The 27,456-nt window shown below is 38.4% G+C and overlaps 3 protein-coding genes across 3 annotated transcripts; 1 reads left to right on the plus strand and 2 right to left on the minus strand.

Annotated features, from left to right (window-relative positions):
* Positions 1-2,035: 2,035 nt before the first annotated feature.
* On the plus strand, positions 2,036-15,393 carry mest. The gene is made up of 12 exons (XM_038298479.1): positions 2,036-2,169; positions 2,271-2,458; positions 2,539-2,618; positions 3,605-3,682; positions 3,805-3,941; positions 4,036-4,094; positions 11,771-11,811; positions 11,936-12,006; positions 12,082-12,183; positions 12,261-12,337; positions 14,116-14,179; positions 15,017-15,393. The coding sequence occupies exons 2-12, from the start codon at positions 2,305-2,307 to the stop codon at positions 15,132-15,134; spliced, it is 981 nt and encodes a 326-aa protein (XP_038154407.1). The 5' UTR covers positions 2,036-2,169; positions 2,271-2,304; the 3' UTR covers positions 15,135-15,393.
* Positions 15,394-15,402: 9 nt separating this feature from the next.
* On the minus strand, positions 15,403-23,729 carry copg2 (COPI coat complex subunit gamma 2). The gene is made up of 24 exons (XM_038298468.1): positions 23,577-23,729; positions 22,113-22,165; positions 21,955-22,035; positions 21,801-21,872; positions 21,634-21,713; positions 21,086-21,161; positions 20,882-20,974; positions 20,686-20,772; positions 20,432-20,589; positions 20,215-20,348; positions 19,735-19,802; positions 19,409-19,597; positions 19,222-19,317; positions 18,878-19,121; positions 18,714-18,789; positions 18,422-18,525; positions 18,210-18,335; positions 18,065-18,133; positions 17,786-17,967; positions 17,567-17,696; positions 16,260-16,357; positions 16,029-16,167; positions 15,821-15,919; positions 15,403-15,743 (listed from the first exon to the last, which is right to left on the minus strand). Exons 1-24 carry the CDS (start codon positions 23,611-23,613, stop codon positions 15,613-15,615), a joined length of 2,622 nt encoding a protein of 873 aa, XP_038154396.1. The 5' UTR covers positions 23,614-23,729; the 3' UTR covers positions 15,403-15,612.
* A 1,643-nt stretch (positions 23,730-25,372) lies between these two features.
* Positions 25,373-27,172, minus strand: ucn3l (urocortin 3, like). The gene is made up of 2 exons (XM_038298315.1): positions 26,923-27,172; positions 25,373-26,685 (listed from the first exon to the last, which is right to left on the minus strand). The coding sequence occupies exon 2, from the start codon at positions 26,673-26,675 to the stop codon at positions 26,217-26,219; it is 459 nt and encodes a 152-aa protein (XP_038154243.1). The 5' UTR covers positions 26,676-26,685; positions 26,923-27,172; the 3' UTR covers positions 25,373-26,216.
* Between the last annotated feature and the right edge of the window lie 284 nt (positions 27,173-27,456).

A 27,456-nucleotide genomic window follows, 5' to 3' on the forward strand; every position in this document is an offset into this window, starting at 1 on the left:
TACATTGGTATCTTCGTCCCTGTGAGGGAACAAGTAGGGAACAGCAGCTTAGTACTGGTTAATGAGGCATCATGAAATATTTTGACTCGATGGCAAACTGTATTCATACTGTCACTGAATACTGACACCTGCTGGACACTTTTATAATCACTAGACAACTTTTTACAAACTGTCACAAGTACAAATGTAGTTTACATCTATCCAGAAGTGCTCTACAGGATGTAAATGTTTACATGTGTACAGAGACTATATACTAAAAACAATGAATATAGGCAGTAATTGTAAGAGGCTAAAGGATAAATATTAAAGCAATATACAAATTATACAGCAAAGTTAGGATATTAATTATATAAATATATTAATGGGGTTATAATACAGGATGAATGACATAATAGCAGCCCATAGGTTATTGTGTGTGTGGGAGGTGGGGTACAATCCTTATAGTTGGTGTCAGGAGGCGTTCAGGAACATGACAGCTGTGGGGAAGAAGCAGTTCCAGTGGTTCTAATCGGTAGGCCTCTAATTCCTCCCAGAGGGCAGGAGTGAATAGGTGACTTGTGACCTAATGCTAGGGTTTGCTAGGTAAACCTAGATAACCCTGACAGTTATCAGCAGTAGTTAAAACACAATAACAGACAAACTTAATTACTTGATAATCTGAATTATTTCTCTTCAAAAGAATCATTAACCTCAGTGACTCTGCTGCACTGGTGCGTCGGTTACTGAGTGGGAACCTGAATGTTGCCTCTGCGGATGCCCACTTCTTTTTTGAACCCACAGCAAAAAAAAAACTTTTGTTATATTACCTTTTTTATACTCATTTTATTACTCATCTTTTTACCACAAAGTTTCAGTAATCATTTATTACTTTAATTGAAACATATTTTACCAGTGTCCTGTCTTGTCTTGTGCATAGCCAATATAAAAGCAGAAATTAAGCATAAAAAGGCCCAATTTACCACACATGTAACTCAGAATATTTTTCATACTGCTTGTGGAAATGAATATACATTTTGCATTTTTCATTTAATTTTAATGTATGCATCCAAATAAAGGATCATTCTTATTTTACAATCCACATTTTAAGACATTAGATATGATAATCTGGTTCCTAAGAGTGGTAGATACTGTTGTTCACTGAAGATAAGTGATTGAAATGATAACTAGAGTCTAAAGTCTAAATTAAACTAACATGAGTTTGAACTGCCCTGATAAAATGCCTATTTACATAACATTTTGAAAATGTAATGACATAAGTTTATTAAAAACGTATCAATGAAACTAGAAAATACCTCGTTATCATTTTTATTTATTTATAAATTTTTTAAAATTAATTTTAAGACATCTTTATATGTTTTTTCAGACTGGTTTCTTTGGTGCTATTACACATCCAGTTCGAAAGAGGGCGGTAAAAATCTAATTGCTTTTATCGCAAGTCTTCCAAGATTTTCTATTGGTATGATGTATCACCTCTTCTAAAATATCCAGTGTAAAGGGTTGGTGTTTTCCATAGACATGATTACGCAAGAATTACGGGCGCCATCTTGGGGAGGTTTAACCAGAAGAAGCACTGTGCTGCGTATTCTCTATATGTATATGTTTCCCAGATATGTATTTTTTTATATATATAAAAAAATAATAATATATATATATCCATCCATCCATCCATTTTCTTTTACACGCTTGTCCCAAGTGGGGTCGCGAGGGGTGCTGGTGCCTATCTCCAGCAGTCAATGGGCGAGAGGCGGGGTACACCCTGGACAGGTCGCCAGTCCATCGCAGGGCAACACAGAGACACACAGGACAAACAACCATTCATGCACACACTCACACCTAAGGACAATTTAGAGAAGCCAATTAACCTAACAGTCATGTTTTTGAACTGTGGGAGGAAGCCGGAGTACCCGGAGAGTAATATATATATATATATATATAAATATTTTTTTTTTGTTGTTGTTTTTGTTTTTTAAGAATAAAAGAAAATGTGAAATTAATTTCACATTTTCAGCTGTCGACCGCCCCAAGATGGCGCTAGGCGTTTTCTAACTGGAAAGCTGTGAATAGAGTGAGACCTCTGACTCTGCTAGGATCTAAATCCTCACAGGAATCTCCTCTGCAGCTCCCAAACACTGGGTGAAAGGTCTGCTGATAACAAGCAGGAACTTTGCAGTAAGTGTTTGTCCTCTGTCTCCAGTGGATCTTTAATGATTTTTCCTTTAACACTCAGCCTGCTTGTCTCGGCTTGTTGCGCGTGTATTTCTATGTCTCAGGGGCAGGAATGAGAGCCTCACCGCTGAGCTCAACATGAGAGAGTGGTGGATCCATGTGGGTCTGATCTGCGTCCCGCTGGTGGCCGTCTATCTGCACATCCCGCCTCCTCAGCTCTCCGAAGCCCTGCAGAAGTGGCACAGCTCTGGGGATTTCTTTCACTTTAGAGAGAAGAGGATCTTTTACAGAGGTAGCACACGGCAAAGGAGGATTAAGCAAATCTCCAAACATCCACCTCCTTCCTTTCTCACATCACTATGTTACTCCTAGACTCCTATGGTGCTTTGGGAAGCTCAGATGTGGTCCTTCTCCTCCATGGTTTCCCCACCTCCAGCTATGACTGGAACAAGGTACCCTGGATACATCATCTCTTTATTTTCTGCATGATCAGCAGGATCCATAGTGTCTGGCACTTAATCACATTTCACGATCTATTATTCCTGTTGTCCATTATTTATCTGTTATTCAGCTTTCTGTCCATTGTCATTTTCAGGTTCCATGTTCACACCGTAGCATTATTTATTTGTTTATTTATATTAGGGCCAAAACAATTAATCAGATTAATAGATTATGGAAATAATAATCAATTAACCATTGCATAGAGACTCTAAAACATGACTTTAGCTGACAGAGCAACCTACTGTCAATATGCTCTATTCAGAGACAGTGGGAAAGTTTTAGTTTGACCTGGTTTAATTCTGTAAAAAAAAAAAATGCTATCCGATTATTAATCGATAAATCAAGATAAGATTAACCTTATTGTCCAAAAAGGAAATTTGATTTACAGACTCCTGCTGCTACATAGTCCAAACTATGTCACATTGCATTCACATATAAAAACACTCCTATAAAATTCCATCATAAGACAATAAATAAATACATAAGGAAGCATGTTACGTTACATTCACAATAAAAATTGTAAGAAATTTTTTTTATAAAAACCATCTTTAAAGAATCTGTTAAGGTAGTTTAAATTTTTTAATACCATTGCCTATTCCACAATTTACTGCTGGATACTGTTTATTGCCTTAATGGAAAGCAGAACAAATGAGTTCTTATAGCGGTTCAGTCTACAGGCAGGGACTCTAAGACATCGACCTGAAGGAAGAATCTGATACTATGAATAAAGAATATGAGTGGATAAAAATTAAAAATAAAAATCCACAGATTACTCGATTAGCAATATAAATTGTTAGTTGCAGCCTTAATTTATAAGAAATTCATTTGTGTTTAAATCTTCAAATTGGCCTAAAAGGAGAAGCTACATCTTGTAAATGTTAGTCATTTTACCATAAGAACTGTCCAAAATCCTGAAACCATTTATCCTCCATTGCAGATCTGGGATCCACTCACACAGCGCTTCCATCGAGTCATTGCACTGGACTTTCTTGGATTTGGCTTCAGTGACAAACCAGTGAGTCTGCAGCTTGATTTCCTGATGCTGTAATGTGTTTCCTGCCACTTGTTGATCCATTACTGCTGTTTCTTTTCCTTCCCTCACACTGTTTACAAATCTCCTTTTCGATGATTGCTCAGAGACCCCACAGATACTCCATCTTTGAACAGGCCAGTATAGTTGAAGCCCTGGTGAACCATTTGGGTCTGAGCAATCAGCGTCTCAATCTGATATCCCACGACTATGGAGATACTGTGGCTCTGGAGCTGCTGTACAGGTCATCCATTTCTTTCAGGTCTCAACAAATATTAATGGTTTACCATTGATTTCTTCCTCTACATTTTTTCCCCTCTTTTTTTTTTATAAATTAGGAGTGACCAAAATCGCAGCGGCCATCTGATCTTCAACAGTCTCTGTCTTTCAAATGGAGGTAATGTAATGTGTACCCTGTTGGCATTCCTTGGAGAGTTAATAAATAAATGCAAAATCAATACAAAAAAACAAACATCTCATGTATAATATTAGACATTTCTAAATTCCAAGACATTTTGCTCATGTTCGTATGTGATTACAGCTTTAATGTATTAAAACACAAGCATAAGTAGGAACACATGGATCTTGTAACAGGTGTTATACTAGGGTGAGGGGGGGGGGGGGGGGGGGGGGGGGGCTGGGGGGGTGGGTGATGGGATCTCTGTTCCCATGCATAGAGATGTCTATATCTACAGTTGATTTATTAAAAATGCTTTTCAGTAAAAGTCAACAGCAATAACTCCAATAACAAATGATAATTTTATTCAAAATGTATTTATTAAAAATGCTTAACAATTCCTGTAATGAATGAATAGCACAATGAAAGAAATAATGTCTCATCTAAACATCCCTCACTTAACAATAAAAGTTAACAATAACTCTCGACTCCATATAACACATGAGACTCAGTCTCAGCAATGAACGAAATAATGTCTGTTCTTTAGGCTATTGGAAAAAATAAATTAACAAATGAGCTAATTAAAAAATACCTCTTGTGTAGCAAAAATAACTCAAAATGTACCAAAAAACGAACAAACATATCAATAGACTATCTTTACTTTCGGTGTCCAGGTGGCTTTTCAGATCCCTTGCACCTCCATTGGACACCAAGACACATGTGCCTGCTTTGCACACAATATGCACAAGGCATCCAATGTGTCTCGACCCAGTCTGAAAGCGGGGAAACTCTTTTGTAAATCGTCGGTAAACAATTTGCGCTTTTGCATGTTGTTGGTGTACTGACAGCCACGCAATCTATATTCTGATTAAGAACAGGGCTCAGGGATTATGTCACACGCAGCATCGTGCGCAGTGCCCTAGTGCCTGTAAATTTAATGGTCCAATTAAGGTAATTTAATAAATCCAGACATTTCCTCACTTTCTAAAAAAATCCCGGGACGCCCGGGACAGGACGTGAAATACGGATATGTCCCGGGAAGTACGGACGTTTGGTCACCCTAGTTATACTCATGTAATATGCTGCTCTTCTTTACGAAGGTTCCTCTTATACAGCAGTAAACTATTTTTTGCATTAAGCCAGGGAGCAACCTTTCTATTTTTAAAGTTTTTCAAAGGTGCTGCATTGTCTGAGACATTAAACAGAGAACTAGATACCCCATCGACAGAATCATTAACCTGTGAAGGGGAATAAACTAAACTTTTGCACTCTGTCGTACTGCTCAGTGACACAGAGGAGAGAGAAAGTGAAACTGATTCTTTGAAATTTATAACTGCACTATCTGATACTGATTGGCTAATGTTAAAGTAATCCTTAAGGTTATTAAAAAAGTGGTCAGAGGACAGGAAGTTTTAGCCAATTTTTATGTCATACTATAATATGACTTGTTTTAGCTACTTATTTTGGTGAAACTATGCTATGACTCATTTTAGGCATTTTTGAGGTCACACTATTCTATGTGTCTTTTTAGCAAATATTTGAGGTCATACTATACTATGACTTGGTTAGGCATATTTTTTTAGGTCATACTATACTTTGACTTGCTTTAGCCTATTTTTGAGGTCACACTATATTATGACTCGTTTTAGCCAACTTCTGATGTCTTGCTGTACTATGACTTGTTATGCCAATTATTTAGGTCATACTAAACTATAACTCGGTTTGGCCTATTTTTTGAGGTCATACCATTCTATGACTGGTATTAACTCTTTTTGAAGTCATACTATACTGTTAGTCATTTTATCCAATTTATTCAGGTCTTACTATACTATGACTCGTCTTAGCCAATTATTTAGGTCATATTGAACTATAACTGGTTTTGCCCTATTTTTCAAGTCATGCTATATTATAACTCGTTTTAGCTATTTTTAAAAATCATACTATACTATGTGTCTTTTTTAGCAAAATATTGAGACAATACTATACCGTCTGTCTTTTTAGGAAATTTTTTAGGTATTTTTGAGGTCATACTTTACCAAGACTCATTTTAGTCTATTGCTGAGGCCATACTATACTATGACTCATTTAGCCAATTTTTGAGAACATACTATAGTATTACTATTTTAACCTTTTAGCCAACTTCTGATGTCTTGCTGTACTCGACTAGTTTTAGCATATTATTTAGGTCATACTAAACTATAACCCGGTTTGGCCTATTTTTTGTGGTCATACCATACTATGACTGGTATTAACTCTTTTTGAACTCATACTATACTGTTAGTCGTTTTATCCAATTTATTCAGGTCTTATTATACTATTACTCATCTTAGCCAATTATTTAGGTCATACTGAACTATAACTGGTTTTGGCCTGTTTTTCAAGTCATACTAAATTATAACTCGTTTTAGCTAATTTTTAAAATCATACTATGCTATGTGTTTTTTAGCAACATATTGAGGTCATACTATACAATGACTAATTTTAGCCAGTTTTTTAGGTCATAATGAACTGTAACTTGTTTCGGACTGTTTTTGAGGTCATACTATACTAAGACTGGTTTTGGCCTATTTTTCAAGTCATACTATATTATGAACCGTTTTAGCAATTTTTTTTTAAAATCATACTATACTATGTGTCTTTTTAGCAAAATATTGATGCCATACTATACTGTGTGTCTTTTTAGGAAATTGTTTAGGTATTTTTGAGGTCATATGTTACCAAGACTAATTTTAGCCTATTTTTGAGGTCATATTATACTATGACTCGTTTTATCCTATTTCTGATATACCGTAAATCCTCTAATATTGGCCTGTATTCCATTAGCAGCCGGGTCTCTAATAATGGCCGGTTTTGCTGTCGGCGGGGGTAAATAATGGCCGGACGCTAATACAGGCCGGGGCTATAATTGGAACCAACGATGTTCCTGTGCAGTCCACAGCAACCTCTGATAGTAACATGCAAGTACCACAGGGGGGCAGTGTTTGCTAACGAATCCAATCCATTAGCTTGGGAATTCCCATCCTTAGCGCAGACTGTGCTGCAGACAGGAGGCCGGATTGTTTGGTTTTTATGACCGGCTGTGATGGCAGAAGAGTTTCCATTAATTTATTTTAAAACTTTGTTTGGCCAAGAATCCATTCTGTGTCTTTTTTTTTGTATTGCCGTGCAGAAAAATAGCAGCTGCTGGAAGATGTCTGAATAATGTTCTGTAAACCGTTATGGTAACTGTACTTTTGCAATAAATTAACCTAGTATTTTATCGGTTCAAAGAGACACAATCTGTTTTTATTCATTGCACTGGTCGTCTGTTTTGATCAAATAGAAATAGAGGCCTGCCTCTAATTCTGGCCTCCTTCCAATAATGGCCTGGACCAAGATGCACCTGAGTGAAATAAAGGCCCCAACCTATATTAGAGGATTTACGGTATTACTATTCTAAGACTCATTTTAGCTTATTTCTGATGTCATACTATTATAGGAGTCGTTTTAGCCTATTTCTGAGGCCATACTATTCTATGACTTGTCTTAGCCAATATTTGAGGTCATACTATAGTATAACTATTTTACCCTATTTCTGATGTCATACTACACTGTGAGATATTAGGCAAGTTGTATTTTTGAGGATTATTTTATTATTGGACCACAATTGTGTTCTCAATCAACCCAAAAGAATCCTTAATATTAAAGTTTCATATTTTGGTAAGTTGATGTGTTTTCTTTAGATTAGTCCATTTTATGATGATGCAGGTAAATATTACTGTGCAGAATTATTAGGCAACGTAATAAAAAAACAAATATATACCCATACCCATGTTTATTTTCACCAGTTAAACCAATGTAACAACTCAAAATTCAGAAATTAACATTTGCGACATTCAAAAACAAAAACAAATCAGTGACCAATATAGCCATCTTTCTTCACCATGACGCTCAAAAGCCTTCCATCCATAGATTCTGTCAGTGTCTTGATCTGTTTGCGATCCACATTGCGTGCAGCAGCCTCCACAGCCTCCCAGACACTGTTCAGAGAGGTGTACTGTTTTCCTCCCTGTAGATCTCACATTTCATGAAGGACCACACGTTCTCGGTGAGGTTCAGATCAGGTGAACAAGGGGGCCATGTCATTATTTTTTCTCCTTTTAGACTTTTTCTGGCCAGCCACGCTGTGGTGGATTTTAATGCATGTGACGAAGCATTGTCCTGCATGAATATCATGTTTTTTTTTTAATGATGGCGACTTCTTCTTGTACCACTCTTTGAAGAAGGTGTCTTCTAGAACTGGCAGTAGGTCTGGAAGTTGATCTTGACTCCATCATCAACCCGAAAAGATCCCACAAGCTCATCTTTGATAATACCAGCCCATACCAATACCCCACCTCCACCTTGCTGGCGTCTGAGTCGATAAGGAACTGGCTACCCTTTAATGATCCAGCTTGGTGCCCATCCATCTGGCCTATCAAGACTCATTCTCATTACATCAGACCAAAACTCCTTGGAGAAATCAGTCTTCAGATATTTCTTGGTCAAATCTTGACGTTTTGTCTTGTGTCTTGTTCAAAGGTGGCCTTTTTTCGGCTTTCCTTACCTTGGCCAGGTCCCTGAGTATCGATCACCTTGTTCTTCTCGGCACTCCAGACATGTTGCAGCTCTAAAATATGGAACAACTGGTGGCTAATGGCTTCCTGGCAGCTTCACGCTTGATCCTTCTCAATTCATGGGGAGTTATTTTGCATCTTCTTTTTTCAACACACTTCTTGCGCCCCTGTTGGCTATTTGACATAAACCGCTTGATTGTGCGATGATCCCGCTTCCAAGAATATAGTATGACTTGTTTTAGCCTATTTCTGACATCATACTATTCTACGATTAGTTTTAGCCTATTTATGACGTCATACTATACTATGACTCGTTTTAGCCAATTTTTGATGTCATACTGGTTTTAGCCTATTTATGACATCATACTATAATATGACTATTTGTACCCTATTTCTGCTGTCATACTATATTATCGCTTATGTTAGCCAATTCCTGCGGTCATAGTATACTGTGACTCATTTTAGCCAATATTTGAGGTCATAGTGTAGTATAACTCGTTTTAGCCTATTTCTGACATCATATTATACTATGACTAGTTTTAGCCTATTTCTGACGTCATACTATTCCGTAAATGTTTTTAGCCTATTTCTTTCTTCATAGTATACTAGGAGTCATTTAAGCCTATTTTAAGGTCATACTATGACTGATTTTAGCCAATTTTTGACTTCATACTATTCTATGAATAGTTTTCATCTATTTCTGACGTCATACTAAACTATGACTTGTTTTAGCCCATTTCTGAGGTCATACAATACTATGACTTATTTCAGCCTAATTCAGACGCCATGCTATATTATTACTAATTTAAGCCAATTATTTGCATCATCAGAGGCGATTCTAGAGTCTGTGGGGGCCCCAAGCAAAAAATCCTAGGGGGCCCTTCTGACCAGTGTTCATCACCATTATGTTAGGCTATAAATAATCTGACACCAATGAAAAATGTATTAAATAAACCTTTTTTTTTCCAAATGTTCTAAACATGAACAACCTTGTTATTTTGGAAAATATAAAAGAATAAAAGTAAAGAATAAACTAATAAATTAAAATAAATGTATAATAAAATAAAAAAAAACAGTAAATTACTTTAAAAACCCAATATAAACTTTGTACAAAATATAAAGTAGCTATAGTAAGTGTAGTGAAATTATTAGGGTCCTATACTGCTTCCAGAATTGCTGCTTACGGGCCTTGGCTTGTGCAAATGCAGACATAAGTCCTCCAGATCCAAAGACCTTCACACACTATACTCTATGGAAATAAGCGCCAGTCCTGAAAGTCTCTCTTGAGACATGAAAAATGAATCATTTTCCTTCAGCTTAGTTACATACCGTAAATCCTCTAATATAGGCCCGGGCCTTTATTTCACTCAAGTGCATCGCGGTCCAGGCCTTTATTGGAAAGAGGCCGGAATTAGAGACAGGCCTCTATTGCTATTTGAGCAAAACAGACTACCAGTGGAATGAATAAAAATGAGATTTTGTGTCTATTTGAACCTATAAAACACTAGGTTCATTTATTGAAAAAGTACAGTTACCATGTCTCGCTTGGTTTGAAGTAAAAAAGAAAAAAAAATCCTCCAATTCTGTTTAATCCTCCTCCTCAGTTTCCTCCTCCTCTTCATCTCTCCCTTTAATCTCCTCATCACTTGCGCTCCTCCTCATGTTCTGCTGCGTGTCTGTTCTCTTCCTCGCGCAGACGGGCAGCAGTCAGGGCCTGTCGTCCAGCAGCGCAGGGCTGTGGTACTTGTATACTACCACAAGTATAATGTTGAGGTATGCCCAGAAAAAACGTTTATAGCCCCGGCCTGTATTAGAGACCGGCCATTATTTACCTCCTCTGACAGCGAGACCGGCCAATGTTAGAGTCCCGGCCGCTAATGGAATACAGGCCAATATTAGAGAATTTACGGTAATTGCTTTCCAATTTACTGAACGATAGGCCTACAACGTCACCCATTCGCTAGGCCACGTTCATTTTCATTAAGGGAAGTCATCCACCTGGGCTGGTCTGGATTTTGACTGGGCAAAGCCAATGTCAATCAACATTCCATCCAATCTGAATTTTTATATGCAGTTGTGCATCTCCTCAGTTACTATAGCGTTGCCACTTCATGCTCGCCTGTTGCTGTTTATCTACCGGGTGTACAGTAGCTGGCTCTCGGGGGCCCCCCAGCGGCTCGGGGCTCCAAGCAGTTGCTTGGTTTGCCTGTTGACAAGGTGCGCCTCTGTGCATCATACTATATTCTATGACCTATTTTGGCCTGTTTTTAAGATCATACAATACAATGAATTATTTTAGATTATTTTTGAGGTCATACTATACTATGACTCATTTTAGCCAATTATTTAGGTCATACTATACTATGGCACGCATTAAGTTATTTAGAGGTCATATTATAGTCTGAATCGTCTAAGCTCATTTTTGAGGTCACTCTATTGTATGAATCGTTTTAGCCTGTTTTTGACATCATACTATACTATTACTCGTTTTAGCCTATTTTTGAGTTCATACTATGCTATCAGTCATTTTAGCCAATTGTTGAGGTCACACTATATAATGACTTTTATTTATCCAATTTTTCGAACCAGATGAAGATCTGATATCACATGTTTGCAAGCCTGCAACAAATAATAGGATAAATCCTGATTGATTACTGAAATATTACTCAACTAATTTAGATATCAATTAACTTTGCTGGTGAAGATTCTGTCATCCAGGTCATAGTGATTCCAAAAAAGTTAAAAACAATCCACTGGACTTTGTTTCCAAGTTTTTAGACATTTTGCTTCCCATCAGGAAGCTATTTTAATTCAAAATGTCTTTGCAGGCTAACAAAGAACCCAAATGACTTCCCATTCCTAAAGGGTGGACCCATTAAACAAATCATCCATATTTGGTAGTAATTTCCTGTTTATTAAAAAGTTGGAGCTGCTGTCTCTGCTATTTAAACACTTTGCAATAATGGAAAAGCTGGTTAAGCTTTATTCATGTATAATATTTCAATGTGCTATGGCAGAATCTGATTGTTGTGATTTAAAGACAAGGATAACCCTGGCAGGTTTTCATTTTTTCCCCAATAGGGTTATTTCCAGAAACTCATCACCCACGATTGCTGCAGACGGTGAGTAAAGCTGCCTTCATTCTACTCTTTGACCTTTATGTTGTAATTTATTAAAAGGGGTTAAAAGTGGACTGCATATTTTTGTCTGTGAAATGTTCTTAATTTTCCTTTTTCCTCCAATTAGCTGTTGAAGGACTCAAGTATTCTGGGGACGGTTCTGACACGCCTCATTAACTCCATGATCTTCCAGAAGGGGTGAGAAGACCAGAATGTTTTAAATGAAAAATGCAAGGAACTGTTTTATCTTATGCTTTTAGTCCTTTTTGGTAGCATTGGAGAAGTGTTCGGTCCCTACACTCAGCCCACAGATGCAGAGTTCTGGGACATGTGGACAAGTTTACGCTACAATGATGGCAACTTGGTTTTAGACAGGTAATGTTGCGTTCAAATGCTCACTGTTCCTGATTTATGGAAGGGGATTTCACTTTTTTTTTTTTTTTCTCCCTCAGTATTCTCCAGTACCTCAATCAGAGATTTCAGCACAGAGATCGATGGGTGGGAGCGCTAACGTCTACACATGCCCCATGTAAGTTTAATGGATCAGAGGGGGGAGCAAACCCTTCCTAAAATATGAACTAGCTCAGTAAAGCCGGGCTTACACTGTGCTTTTTTTTTTTTTTTTTTCCCTTTTCGGGCCGACTTTCCAGTTGTACGCATTTGCGAACAAGGACTCTTCTTCTTTCTCTCAGATGAAAACATAGAAGCATGGTGGGGGTGCGGGTGAAATGGCTTTCAGTAAATTTGACAGACCATAGTAGCCACATTTGTTCAGCCATGTCTTTGTCAAATATGTCGCCGCCTTTTCTTTTTAAGGCTTTCAGCACACAAATTGCCAAGGCAGAGCATTTAACTCTAGTGAGCTTCATATTCCTCTTCTACAAGCTTGGCTAGACGAGTCCGAGTAGCGCCATCTCACTACTGAGCTCAGTCCGACGTGGTTTTTAGACGTGCAGTGTGACCAGGTAGATCGCATCAGAGCGTCGTACAAAGTGCGAGAACGTATCGTGAACGGTGAACTCATGCTGTACTACTAAACCCTGCAGGTGCGTCGTACAGTGTGAGCTTGTAGCTGTGTGCAACAACTGAAAAAAATCGCACAGTGTATTCCCGGCTTAAAGGAATAGTACACCCAAAACATGATTAGCCTTCATTTTCTACTCACCTCCATGCTGAACAACACTCTGGAGTACTTTTTTGATATCTCAAATGCATCTGGAGATCTGGGAGGCTTCTTGCTGTCTGCTGACATTCAAATAATGGAGGTCCATGGCGCCCGAGACAGAAAGGTCCATAAAAGTCCACAAAAACGTGTCAATATTCCTCCATACTGCTCGTCCAATGTAATCCAAGTGTCCTGAGTGGGTAGCATCCAGAATTTACTCGAAACGAAGTCATTTAGAATGTTTTTAGAGCATAAACAGTAGTGTATAGGATTTCCTAATAGCGCCCCCATGCGCGCTCACGATTCTACGGAAGCCGGCAGACCAAACCGGAAGGAAGTGCGCATTCAGCGTCTGGTCTGCCGATAATGCAAGCGTAGAAGAAGAAATGTGCTGTTTACCTGTGCAAAGAAAGAAACAACGAAAGAAAAATGTCTGAGGACTTCAGTGTTGAGGAAGAGCATGAGTTCTTTGCCGAGCTGAATGCGCTGGTTTGGTCTGCCGGCTTCCGTAGAATCGTGAGCGCGCATGGGGGCGCTATTAGGAAATCCTATACACTACTGTTTAGGCTCTAAAACGTTCTAAATGACTTCGTTTCGAGTAAATTCTGGATGCTACCCACTCAGGACACTTGGATTACATTGGACGAGCAGTATGGAGGAATATTGACAAGTTTTTGTGGACTTTTGTGGACCTTTCTGTCTCGGGCGCCATAGACCTCCATTATTTGAATGTCAGCAGACAGCAAGAAGTCTCCCAGATCTCCAGATGCATTTGAGATATCAAAAAAGTACTCCAGAGTGTTGTTCAGCATGGGGGTGAGTAGAAAATGAAGGCTAATCATGTTTTGGGTGTACTATTCCTTTAAGTAATGCTAAACTGCTGAGCATTTAAGGACAGAAAGAAGGGAAATGATTGAAAGGATGGAATAAGACAACAAGGTTAGAAAGAAGGAAGTAATAAGAGGATACAAGGTAGAAGAAGGAATGAAGTAAACAGAAGTAAACCAAATAAATACCTAAACAGAACAGGAAGACTAAAATCAGACTCTTCCTGAACTCTCACATTAAAAGAACAAAATGGTTTATTCACTTTTTCATCTCCTACATCTTCCATTTGGTTTCCTCCCCCTCCTGTGTTTCAGTGCACATGATTTACGGACCTCTGGACCCTGTCAACCCCCATCCACAGTTCATCCGTCTTTATGTGTGAGTTTCCCTTCAAGCAACTTCCTTAACCCGGGCTCTCATAAGTATTCACACCTTTTGAACGGGTTTCACAACAACTTCAAATTCAAACAGATGTTTAGATACCAACCACAAAGCTTTATCTCTGTTCACAGCTCCCATACATCAGTGATGTTATCTAACACCTCTGCAGCCTTCATGGAACTAAAATTTTACATTACGTAGTGTTGGTTTGAAAGAAAATCCTAAACAATGTTTGTGGCTGTTGTGTTTAAAAGTTCAATGGGTATGAATATTTATTTAAGCAACTGCATAGTCTGCCTCAGTGTGAATGTGAAGAGAAAATATTTCAAAATGGTCGGATTAATTTGAATCTCCATTTGATCCATAAATGAGCTTTAGCCAGCAACATGTTTAGTTTTTTTTGTTTACCATTTTCTTTACAATAAAAGCATAAAATTAATCCCAAGCATTTCAATTAAACCTTTACTGGTGAGATATACATTTTCCTTCTTAAGAAATTCTGTTGGTTTTAAATGTGACCTATGGTTAATAAATTGGGTCATATTGAAATTCAAAACACAGAAAGAAAAAGTAACTAAGCTTTTATTAAAAAGAAAAATGAATCCATCAAATGTTAAACAGGGCTTTTAAATTTCTTGTTAGCGGTGGATAATTTTGTCCAGATTTAAGTTTAATTGTAAAAAAAATAGTGCTGGTCTTAGTTGGTTCAGTGAAAAAAAAAAAGTTTTAACCTCAAACTGTTATGAAAAATGCCTTCTATTGTCAATAAATAGGTGGTTTCTAAAGTTCTCAGCAGTTCATTAAGAAAAACTTTCATTTATTCTGTTCTTGCAGGCATCTGGTGAAGAAGTCGACCATCACAATTCTGGACGACCACATCAGTCACTACCCTCAGCTGGAGGACCCCACCGGCTTCCTAAAAGCTTATTTTAATTTCATCCACTCTTTCTGAACAGATCTGACACAGGCACCTTGTGTGAGTAATCAAAACCAGATCAAAATGATTTTCAACCCTCAATGAGGAATGTTAGGAGCTAAAGTGAAGTCTGAGGAAAACAAATGCACATTTATAGAAACCTGAGATGATCAACTACTGTAATATTGAGCATATCTGTTGAATCCAACATTCTGAATTACTTTTGATATCATTTTCTACATCATGCTAAATGTTAACTATCTTTAAATAAAAGTAATTTTGTTAAAAAAAAAAAGAGTCTTAATTGCATTCTGATTTACTTTATTGTGAAACTGAATGAAACAATATTTTCTAAGAACAGAAGATGGAAAAAAATAAGACAGAAATGTTTTAGTTTATATAGAAGATATAAAACATTTATCTGGTTGACATAGCCACAAGAACGAGTTTAAGGACTGACAAAGAGATGGATTAGGGTTGTTACATGCTAAATGGCTGCGATGGGTTCCGATTTCTAGCCGACAGAGGCCAGGATCACATCGACAACGGTCTCCTCACTACTGCGGACCGTCACCTGCATGGTCACGCCATCAGCCAGCGCCAGACGAGCCCGAACCAGCACATCGTGGCCTCCTCGGAAAACACCTGGGGGGAGGTGGGGAAATCTTACTCTCAGCAAACAGATTTCTAAGAATTAACTTTGACTCTTTGAGGAATCTCACCAGCAAGGAAGAGGACGTGAGAGTTCTTATTTTCTGGAACTTTGTCGGAGCGTTCACAAGGCTGCATTCCCAGGAAGCTGATGATGTTCCCCACCGCCTCTGTAAATGGTTCAATAAAGAGATTGAGTTTGATGCAAAGATTAAACACACCTCTAGATGGAGCTACCTTCACCAACATCAGCTTTGCATGTAGGAAACTTGTGCGTACCATCCAGCGTTCGCACAGACGCCAGAGCGAACGTCTCTTCCTTCTCGTACTCGTCTCCCACTTCCTCCCACGCTGCTCCAAAATTAGGTTTCAAGACTTTTTGAATGTGGTCTGCAACGGTCACCTCCAGGTCTTCTAGCTGGAGGGAGTGAGAATTTGGAAAAACTAATTAAGATCTCAGGACCTGCAAAATTTGCTTGTCTTACCAACTCTAACTCCACTCCTACTTACCACGTATTCGTCATCGTAACCGTCATCGTCAGGCTCTCCTGTGTTGGGGTCACAGTCCCTCACCAGGTACTTCATTGTACAGCTGAATGTACACGTCACTGCAGGCAGACAGAAGTCCTGTTCACTGAAATTGCAACTATGCCCAAAACTTGACCAAAATCCAGAGTTTTGAGAAATTCTAAAGTACGATTTCTTTGCATGTTTCATGTTTGTGACCCAACATTCAGCTGCAATCTTAGAGTTGTATACCATCTCAAACCATAGTTAGATATCTGGATTGTTGGCACAAGGTGTTAATGTGCTGTGCTTTGACACCCATGGTGGTGGGTTCAAACCCCGGGAAGGGCAACATCTAGAGAAAAAAAATAAACTTCCAGAGGACCTTAGACGTAAGATAGGGTCCATCTGACTAGAGATCTATGAGGTACAACAAAAATGCTACGGCAGATGTGGAGCCAGGACGCCAGGAAGTGGGGATGCATGTCCTCCCCACTATCAATCTTAGAGGACAGCTACAACAGAATGTTGGTAAGTGAAGTAACAAGTGCAGGGAGTACGTAGTGTAGATGTACAGAGTAATCTAGATATAAAGTGCCTCGTAATCTACTAGAAAGAGGAAAAAGCAGGGTGACGTGTAGAGGACAACTTAAAAATGGGCCTCCAAATTTATTTTTTTTTTTTTTATAATTCTTTCCTCTATTAGTTTATACATCTTGACCTAAAAAACAAACCGTGTATCCATTATGACTGTTAAAATCTTTCACCTTGATGCTTCTGTTAACATTGCCTGGCTAGAGTGAAAGCGTTTGGTCAGCGTTTCAATTCCTTCCAACCTACGGGGTCATTGCTGCCAGCTGTGTCTCATTATTAAAACACAGGACCAGGTTTCTGAACTGATCCAGGTGGTTTATGAAGCCCCCTACCGAGCTCTACTGGAGGATCCTAAAATAGCATGACGTGCTTTATGATGATTCCCTCACATCGTTTAGTAGCGTGTTTATGGATGATCCAGGCCTTGGTTAGGGAGACCCTGACCAGTGGTTTCCTCTCTGGTTGGCTTGCTGTGCATCTCTCTTCCAAGTTTAAGGTATTAGGAACTTTTCCCAAAGCAAGTTTAACACTAAAGCAGTGTTAAATTCATTTCCATTCTAACAACCAAAACCATCACTTCTTTTCACCCATGTTGAATGGATATAATATCCGAGTTATTCAGTATATAAAGACAGACTATTCCTCTTAGACAGAATTGACACTAAATTTAAGTATAAAAGTCGGGACGTTAGTTAAAACAAATCCAGCCTTCATACCGGCGGTAGGGTCATCGTCAGGCAGCTGCACCAGAGTGTAGGCGGACCCAGGCTGGCTGTAGGGGAGGCTGGGTGCTGGAATGTAGTGGACCACCTCATAGGCCTCAGATGGCTCCATCTGTACTACAACCTGAAACCAACAGGAGTTCAGCCCCGTTGCATCAAACTTGCTATAAAATCGTGCTGTTAGGAAACATGTCGGATCTGGTATCCAGGAACCTTTTGGAGCAGCTGGTCGTTCAGAGTGTTTGTGCAGTCGAACTGGAACACCATGTGTCGGGCGAATGTGTGCTTGATGCAGCGAACCACGTATTCTGTCTCAGCTTCTGTCAGCTGTACTGCTTCTGACGACTTGAATAACGGGCCGAGGGTCTGGAATTCTGGGATGGATGCAAGTTGCTCTGCAAGTTGGTGACGAGAAAATAAAGGTGGACATCGATTAGTTGTCTTTGGCAGTGTAAAGGTCAAACTAAAGCAAGTGCAGACATGTAGTTTTACCTTGGTAGATGTCCTGGCGTGATGGACCCAACTTTTCTGGCAGTTTGCTTGTAGCAACAGGAGCAATTTCTAAGAGGGAATAAATAAAATGATTTGTTTTATGCACAGAATGATAATATTCAATCAGCAGCAAATATACAAGTACCTGTTTTCTGCTCTGTGATTGGAGCTGTTGCCAGAGGTACAGACTTCATATCAAAAGGTTTCTCTGAGGGCTCCAGAGTGTACTGGTGGAGGGACTTTTCCAGACCGGGAATGGACACGGACAACCCTGAGACACAAGGAAGAGGAAACGTCAACATTAAGCCCTGTGGAGGTCTCTGGCACAACTGCATTGTTTAAAAGCAGCAGCTTTACCATTAAAGATGTACGCAGCATTCAGAGCTTTCTGCTTCTGCTGCAACACGTTCATGTAGAAGGTAGATCTATCTCGCACCTCATCATCACTGTCCATCATACACCTGTGAGAACCAAACATGTTAGTGTACATCAACAATAGATGTTTAAACATCCATTTGGGAATTGAATCTTGTTTCTATTCAAAATAATATAGACTGAAATAAATATGTAAAGATTTTTATATTCCCTTCAAGAGACAACAGACACGTCTCTTTTACTATATTGAGGGAAAACAAACATGCATAAGCACCTCTGCATCAGAACCAGGACGCTCGGCAGAAGATCATCATTCTGAGCACCAAATTTAGCCAAAGCGCTCACAGCAGCTGAAAATGAAATAACTCAGTTACTGGTAATCAGACCCAGAGTTTCTAACTTAAACTTAGATCATGAATCAACTTGGGGCTGTCTCACCTGCACGGACCGCCTCGCTCTCCAGCACCACCCGGTTGAATATGAAGCGAATGTACTTGGAGGGCTGCGGGGTCCGCGGTCCCTCTTTGCCAAGCAGGTGCAGGATCTTTGTGGCCAGCACTGTGTGCTCACAGTCCTCAATGAACTCACACAGGTGGGCCAAACCCGTCTCTTTGCTCTCAGGATTCTCCTCGATGATGCTAATGATGCAATCCACAATGGCTCGCTTGTACTCAAAGCCACCCTGCATGAAACCAGAGGAAATTATTCCTAATAGATGGAGGAAAACCTGCTAGAATAATCCTTCTCTAAACACTCTTAAAATTAGACATTTATTGACTTACATCATCTCTCAGCATGTTTGATAAGAAGTTCATCATGACGCTGTGCTTCCTGGGATACTTCTGACATAAGGCGCTGATGGCCTGCACCACCACCACCTGGAAAGAACAAATAAAACCGAGAGAATAAACATATCTAACCTATTTTTGATAAACTGGACCACATTCAATTACTTTACAATTTTCTCACCTTGAACTCATCAGAAATTTCAGAGACAAAGGAGGAGATCTGTTTCATGAGGCGGTCCACGCTGCTCTCACTGCCGGTCTTCAGGAGCGTAGTGATGGCCAGAGTTGCAATGCTGCGGTTGGAATCTGTGATCAGGTTCTCCAGGTCCAAGTTGCATGCAGTCACAGCTGACGGGTGTTTCATGGCAACCTGGGAAAGATATTGAACTTGAATAAGAGCACTTTCACACATAATGAATAGACATTAAAAATATTTAGTCCATTAATAGCTTTTAAAGCTCTAAAATATGCTGTATAATGGGGTTTAAATGAGGGCTTGTGCTGTACCTTGTTGAGGGTCCTGACAGCAGCATATCTCAAGGCGGCTTTAGGGGAGCTGCAGAAGAGCTGGAGCACTGCAAAAGAACGATCCACATTAGACCCAGAGAGAACAACATGATTAAATTAAATCATTTTAACAGTTTATCTGTACCGACTTGTTTGAACTCTTGCTTATTTCAGCACTGGCTTTAAACAAGCAAGCAAACAAGTGAGGCAGGAGTGGAACATCGACCTTGCACAATATTTGCTATGAATTGGTGTTTTATAAAAAGCAAAATGAACTAAAATGATATACTTTTGGTCTGAACTAGAACTAAATAAAAAACAAAAAACTATGTACACTGTTGCTAAAACAACAGTCCCCCCTTTAAAACACTGAAATGAAACTGATCTGCTAATCTTTTAACATAGGAACACTTGTGATAATCACATTTAATGGTGATGTCTTTAACTAGTTTATGAATAAGATCTGGTTAATCAGATAACCTGAAACAGCAGGAGCCAGCTCCCTGGCGGTACAGTTGGGCATGTGGACAATGGCAGAAGCAGCCTCATAAACGACCATCTCGTTCTTGTTCCTCAAGCAGCTCTCGATGAAGTCAAACAAGGGGCTGTCATGACTGTAGATCGAATACATTACATCAATACTGGTTCATCTATGATAACATAACCGTCTGATCCACAAATGCCTCCGTTTGCTCACCCTCCCTCAGTCTCGTCCAGCAGTTTGCTGGCAATGCGGATTAGCATGCAGTAGGCGAATGGGGACTTCAGGCCAGACTTGGTGAACTTGTTGAGCATCTTGGTCACAGCGAGACGATCGTTCTTCCTAAGATGATACAGCAGGCCGAGAGCATGGTACTAAAAGAGAGGGGGGAATAAAGCATTTAGAGCAAAAATGTTTGCTTATGAGCCATAAACGTACATATTCCTCCAACATGCTCAGGTCTTTCCTACCTGGACCATGATGTTGTCACTAGAAGCAGCCTCCTGGGCTTCATTCACCCAGCGCTTCACCACATCGTAGCTCATCTTCACCATGTGCTGAGGAGTTGAAGCAGAGAGGATGTCATCCAACAGCAAAGAGCAATGCATGAGTGCATTACCCAATCATAAAAAATGTTGTGTATTTGCAGAAATTGTGACATTTTACCAGAGAGGAGACCAGAGCTGAACTGGACACACTGGGCACTTTGTCCACAATAGCCTGCTTCATGTACCGTTCAATGGCCTGCAGCATGGTGGTCTGTGAGCAGAACACAACAAATAAACAAAGCTCTGTAAGAAAAGATATTTTTCTCCAGTAAGAGACAAAATGAGATATGAAAATAAGATAATAAAAGTAAACTTCACTCACATCTGTAATCCTGCACAGGGCTCTAATGGCTGGACCTCTGTATACATCCTCCTTACCAGTCATGTCTTTAGTTAGACTATTAAAAAAGAGACAAATAAGAACAATATTGAACCAATGAACCACATCTTCTGATAGAAATAAAGTAAATCAGTTCAGAACTGAAATTCACAAGAGAATTTTAACTTTATGGCAATGAAATCAGGTGATCTATATTTTCTAAAAAGATGTGCTGAGAAAATAAAGAAAAAGAACACAGACCGCACTGAGAAGTAGCTTTTGCTCACTGATTTGCTGTTCTTTTTAAGTGGCTCAGAAGTAGATTGACAGTTTATACTTTAATCAAACTTAGACCTAGCATGACTTCAAACAGGCTATCCAAACCCTAAAAAGTTGCATAATGCTTTTCAATTAAAATGTATTCGGGTGGGCAAAAATCATCCAAGAATGTGTATATAAAAAAAAAAAAAAAAAAAAGGAGAGCAACATCTGATGTGAGATGAAAACCAATAGGTTAAAGCTGCAATTACATACTATTTATTGACACAAACCTGCTGGTGACAATGATGACATCCTCAGAGATGTTTGCCATCTCTTTAATAGTCAGGTAGCACATCCTCCTCAGGGTTTGCTAAATAAGAGCATAAAGCTCGATTAGATCATCAAAGTGAGCAGTTATAAAAACATATAACAATTAAATAAACAGGTAACATCGTACATCATTAGACTGGAACAGCCTTGTCATTGCAAAGAAAGCCTCAGTGGCTTCTGTGGTCCCAAAATGCTCTCCCTACAAGAAAAAAAACATCAGAGTTAGTTATGATATTACATTACGATACCGAAAGGACTGATAACATGATTGTATTTTTGACCTGATTGAGAAGGTAGATGATCTTGGTGAGGATGTGGAGGCATCTTCTTGGATTGATAGGGGTCTCATTGAAGATACGCGCCTAGAAATCAAAACCACCATTACTTTATCATTACAGCCTTTTCAGTTAAATATGACTTAATCTTAAGCTCACATTACCTCTTGCAGGACTGCACTCTTCTCCAGGTGTTGGAAAGGATTTGATCCACTTCCTATAAGACCGAATAAACATGTTAAAAGATGAATATTTTATACGAGTGGTTTCTTGAACTAAACCAAAGAAAATAGGAATATTACATTATTGCTGAGATTGATACTTCTCAGGTTTTCCCTTCTTGACCCACAAGAACAAATACTTGAATTTACTTTTAAAATGTATACTTATTTTAGGAACACTCTTCATCAATAAAAACACTATGTATTATACTTAACTATACCAGGTCACCAACTAACAGTTATTTTACAAATCGATTAATCTTTTGATTATGTTTTCGATTACTCCATTGATAATCAGATTGACAAAGGTTTCTTGAAGAGGATTTTTACAACATTAAACGAGGTGAAACTAAAACTTTTCCACTTGAGGAGTTCTGGATAGACAGGAGAAAAAGATTTATTTAATCTTAAATGCAATATGTTTCTATATTTAAAAAAAAAACAATTTTGATATAATTACAGCTCTAGGTGGGTTGCTCTCTCAGCTAAAGGCATATTTTAGAGTCTTGACACTCCAGTTAATGATTAATAGATTACTAAATTAGTTGACCATTATTTCAACGATCGATTAATAACAATTAATTGTTTCAGCCCTAAACTATACTGTATTATTTGTGGCAATGGAAAAGGTAGCTTTTTCACCAAAGGTCAAACTTAAGAATCAAAAACAACAAAGAGTTAAAGTTAAGCATTTTTTTCCTTAGCTTCTGTGTACACTGGAGATTATATGTAACCCAAGAATTTAAGATTTTAAGGTGCTGTACAGTTCTAATTACGAATCCACTCACCCCTTTCAAACAAACAAACAAAGAGAAAACAAGAACAAAATTGGCCCAATAACCAATTCTAACATATTACGCTAATATATTTGGTTTTAGCTCAACCGAATACTCAACTTAATTGATTTAGACAACGATTAAGGTAATAAATATATTAGGTATTTCAATATAAGGAAAACAGCCTTCAAAGTAAAGACATCTGGCCCTGCTAATTATAAGTGATTTACCAACAACGACAGATGACAATAAGGAAATCAGATGTTAGAGTTTTAGTTGTTTCATATCATTTATATTAAATGTAATAAGCAGCAAACAGGCATTGAGATCTGTCAGTAAAGAACCATTTGACAACGCTAGCATGCATAGCTAATGCAATATGTAAACACCAAACAGGGTGATATATTATTAAGAGTTTAGTGTCAAAGTCACAATTAAACTCTTAAAGTTTGCAGAACTATTTGTTTTAACTCATAAGGTATCGTTTTAACAGAAAATACGATTGCCAAAACACTGTTAACGTTAAGGCTTGTTGACTTTAGCTAGAATGCTAACATGGTAGCATTTTTTGCTATCTATTTCAGATGCAAAAACTATCCCATTCTTTAAAATATTCAATTCAAATCCTTACCCGATTCTTCGTCCTTCTTATCAAATTTTTTAATCATTTTGACTGAATGCTGTTGAAGGACAAGCAGACGCTCTCAGTCTGGGCTGTACCGGGAGCTACTTCCACGTAGCCAAAATGAAAACTGATTTCCTGTAGATGGCGTCCACGTCGACGGAAATGACGTAGGGCAATTCATGATTTTATTTCTGACCAAAAGGAGGCACTGTTGAGAAATTATATTCTTTTAAACAATGACGGCACAATATTTTAAAGCTGTAATAGAAGTCTAAATTCATATTTATTGTTAGTCAATTTTGGATCTACATTTTAGTCCTATAAAAACAAACAAAAATCTTGTAAATCAGCGTTTTTATTTGGAAATTGTTCATTTTCCCAGATCTTTGGGAAAGTTACCCAAAATGACCACCAGATGTCGACATTTCTTATGAGCTGAGTAGAGCCTCTGTTTAAATCAATTCGGTTTCAACTCATTGCAGGGGCGGATTTAGGAATTTTGGGCCATAGGCAAAATCAAGAAGGGGACCCTCTGAATTGAGAAGACAACACATAACATTTTCATGCTGTCTCAAAAAGAATGAAAGATTTTTTCTAAGTCCACTTAGCTGATTGCTCCTTCCTGTGTTTCCAAAAAGGCCATGGCAAAAGTAAATAACACAGTCCTTCTTTTCACTGTAGACAAGAAGCTCATCGTTTGGATGAAATAATAGCTGCATGAATCATGACAGCAGAAAAGATAGAGGATAGCAGGAGGCAGGGTTACCAATCTACTTGCTCTGGAGAGCAGAGTTCGCTGCTTTTAGATGTTGTCGCTAAAGTCTCCAAAAGTCGCTAGATTGGGCGCTTGGCTTTTTTTTTTTTTAAATCAAAGTGCTAGAAGGATCCGATAAGTCCCTAATATAGCAACTAAAGCGCTAAGTTGGCAATGCAAATTTTTTGCTACTTTCTGTTTGGACCTTTCTGAACATGTGCAGCAAATGGACTGAACCAATATGGTGGACACTGAAGGGGGAGTTGAGACACACTTAATATTATAAGCATTCTGATAGCATTTTAGCCAAAGGATTTTTTTCAAAAACACAATTAATGTGAACAAATAAGGAATAGTTGTATTAACCATACATGTAAACAGAGTTTTATGGAGCCCCTAGGAACTTGTGGCCCTAGGCAACAGCCTATTATTGCCTAATGGTAAACCCCCTGACTCAGTGATTCCATTTTATGTAAATAAAACTAAGAGGTTTACTTTAAACAAAATACAATTTGAAAACATTTGCAAAAATATTTTGGTTGTTGTTTTTTATTTTCATGTTTTTATGCATTTATTAATTTTTTTAATTATTATTTTTAGACTAAGAATCTTCACCAGTAGTGAAAGGCAATTTAACTACGTGAGGTGTAAACTAAAGTAAGTTTTAGGGCCACATGGTGGTCAAGATATTTGACGTCATTAGTAATGCGGACTGTATTTAATATGTGTTTATCACTGTCATTTTCAAACACAGAATGCAGATTTATCCTCAAGTATTAATTTTAGGAATAAATAATTAATACTTTAAATCAGTATTTATGAATGACAGTAATGCTGAATATTTGCCCCTCCCAGTGACCCTTTAGGGCCAAGAATTCAGCTCTCGATTTAGGCTCTTCACAAGAAAGTACTACATTAAGAGTATCCATCTATCCTCTATATATCCAATTTTTCTTGAAGGGTTGCATAAGCTAAATTTTAAAGTACTTATTAAACACAACAGTCATGTTTTGAATTGACAGATTATTACACATTCTGTTGCTCAGTATTACATGGAATGAGGCAGTTTATTATAGTTACATCTGCTTTATTTCAGGAAAAATAATCCTTTATTTGAAAGTATAAAAATAAGAGACATCTGATGACAGCATACATTCACATGCATTTGCATTTGTATTCATGATCTTTGCAGGTGAATTTGTACAGTATTTTATGCCAGTGAGTTGTTTTCTAATGAAGGGTTCTTCCATAGTTAACTGATTCCTGTAATTAGATAAAAATAAATCCTTGAAGAAAAAAGGCAAATTAATTCAATTATGACCAAATCTTCCACAGTTCAACATTTCCTAATGGACGTATTAATTAGACTTTTTATCTTCAGCAAATGAAAATTAGAGAGTTCTATGTTGTTTGGATTTAGGACAGGAATCACGCATATCATCTGACTTTATTAATAAAGCACTATAAAAACAGTGCTTCACACTTCTTCAAGATTAGGAACCTATGCATTTGTAAAATATAATATACTTCAAGCCAATGAAACATCTTTATCATATCAAACAAACCAACACTTTTTTTTACTTAATTTGCACATCAAACAAAATTTTGTGTTATTTAAAAATGTATTTTGAATTAAATATATATTTTTTCGATTTATGCTAAACATCAGGCAGATTTCTTGCTGTGCTTTGATTTGAACAAGGACAATGCCAACTCACATACAGTATGAGATCACCGCAGTTATAACATGGTTTCCCTTTGTTAGAGTGGATGTTTTCCCTTGTGGAACATTTTGTTGTGTCTGAGCAAATAACATTTATTCAATACATTTACTAACTGCTCTGTGCTAAATCAGAGTTTTTTTTTTGTTTTGTTTTTTTCCACATGTTTTCTTATTTCCTTCGCCCGATCTGCGCCAGGAGCCGCGCGTTCTCAGCCGCTTTTGCGCGCAGGTTCTTGGCTTTGGCGACGTCAAAGAGGACGTTCATGATGTTTGTCGGGACGTCCAGAGACAGAGTCAGTCTGCTTCTCCGGTCACCTTTGATGTTGTTGCGGAGCATCTGCCTTCTGAGCTTCGTCCGGCTCATGAAGCGGTAGTTTGTTGGAGTTGAAGTCCTTTTTTCCCGACTTGACTCGACCGAGGAGGAGGAGAGGTAGTCCGCGGACTGCAGGAGGGAAGCCCAGGCATCCACGGGGGAGTAGCCTGGTTCGCTCTCCTCACTTCGAGCCTCCAGAGCCATGTGATCGTTGCAGAGAAGGTCGGGTCGGCTCTGGTAAAGGCGCAAGCACAGGCTGGAAGTCGGTGCGCACAGGACGGAGAGCAGCAGCAGGGTCTTCAAAGATGACAGCATGCTGTGTCCTCTGAAAAAAGAAAAGGAAACAGGCAAGGGAAAACTTAGACTGAAAAAAAAAAAGCTCAGTGCTTCTAAACAACAGACAAAACATAAGTTTATGGATGGAGAGAAACTTTCTTGGTGTGAGCAAGATTTAATTTTTAAATGAAGCCTGATCTGAGGAGGAGAAATGGTCTTAGCAATGCACAAGAATGTAAAAAGAAACAGAACATAATTCAACAAAAAAGAACAAAACAAGTGTTACCTCTCTTGTCCTGCGATTAAGAATACTCTTTGGGTTTGGAACCAGTCTGAAAAGACAAGTAAAGAAGGAGAAATCTTCTTGTGAAGTTCTTATTTCAGTTCCTGAGTTCTGGCAAACACTGTGGGGAGGTCAACAGTGCGCACTGTCTGTCTACTCGGCAGAGTGTCTTCCTCGACCATTCCCACTGCATTCGTTTAGTAGGAGACTTCAAACTGCAGCCTTACGCCAGCATCAACGTCATCCTTTTGACATTTTTGATGTTCACCGAGCCGTCCCATTGGTCGTCACCCAGTGACGTAGTGGTAGGAAAAAAAATAATAAACTTGCATCCTCTTTCTTTATGGAGACGAGTCCTCACGACTCAAAAAACTGACACTGGAATCCTTAAACCTTTCAGCACCAAGAGAGCTCCATTTGAACTTTGCCAAATTGTGTTAAGTTAAAGCTATAGATTTCAATTGGTTTTACTGGAACTTTATATAAGAGAGCAGGCCATCGCAGTGCATAGTTTTTAGAAGGCACACATTTTATATA

This window comes from Cyprinodon tularosa, unplaced genomic scaffold, assembly GCF_016077235.1.
Source record: "Cyprinodon tularosa strain WSP-4 unplaced genomic scaffold, ASM1607723v1 ctg111, whole genome shotgun sequence".
NCBI classification, from domain to species: domain Eukaryota; kingdom Metazoa; phylum Chordata; class Actinopteri; order Cyprinodontiformes; family Cyprinodontidae; genus Cyprinodon; species Cyprinodon tularosa.

What these genes read in the sequence shown, in the direction of transcription:
- mest (XM_038298479.1), top strand. Translation starts at nt 2,305, where the DNA reads ATGAGAGAGTGGTGGATCCATGTGGGTCTGATCTGCGTCCCGCTGGTG. An exon ending in TTGGCTTCAGTGACAAACCA is followed by an intron (nt 3,683 to 3,804) that starts GTGAGTCTGCAG and finishes ATGATTGCTCAG; the next exon opens with AGACCCCACAGATACTCCAT. An exon ending in TCTCTGTCTTTCAAATGGAG is followed by an intron (nt 4,095 to 11,770) that starts GTAATGTAATGT and finishes TTTCCCCAATAG; the next exon opens with GGTTATTTCCAGAAACTCAT.
- copg2 (XM_038298468.1), bottom strand. Translation starts at nt 23,613, where the DNA reads ATGATTAAAAAATTTGATAAGAAGGACGAAGAATCGG. An exon ending in AAATTTCTGATGAGTTCAAG is followed by an intron (nt 19,318 to 19,408) that starts GTGAGAAAATTG and finishes TGTTCTTTCCAG; the next exon opens with GTGGTGGTGGTGCAGGCCAT. An exon ending in TCACGTCCTCTTCCTTGCTG is followed by an intron (nt 15,744 to 15,820) that starts GTGAGATTCCTC and finishes ACCTCCCCCCAG; the next exon opens with GTGTTTTCCGAGGAGGCCAC.
- ucn3l (XM_038298315.1), bottom strand. Translation starts at nt 26,675, where the DNA reads ATGCTGTCATCTTTGAAGACCCTGCTGCTGCTCTCCGTCCTGTGCGCA.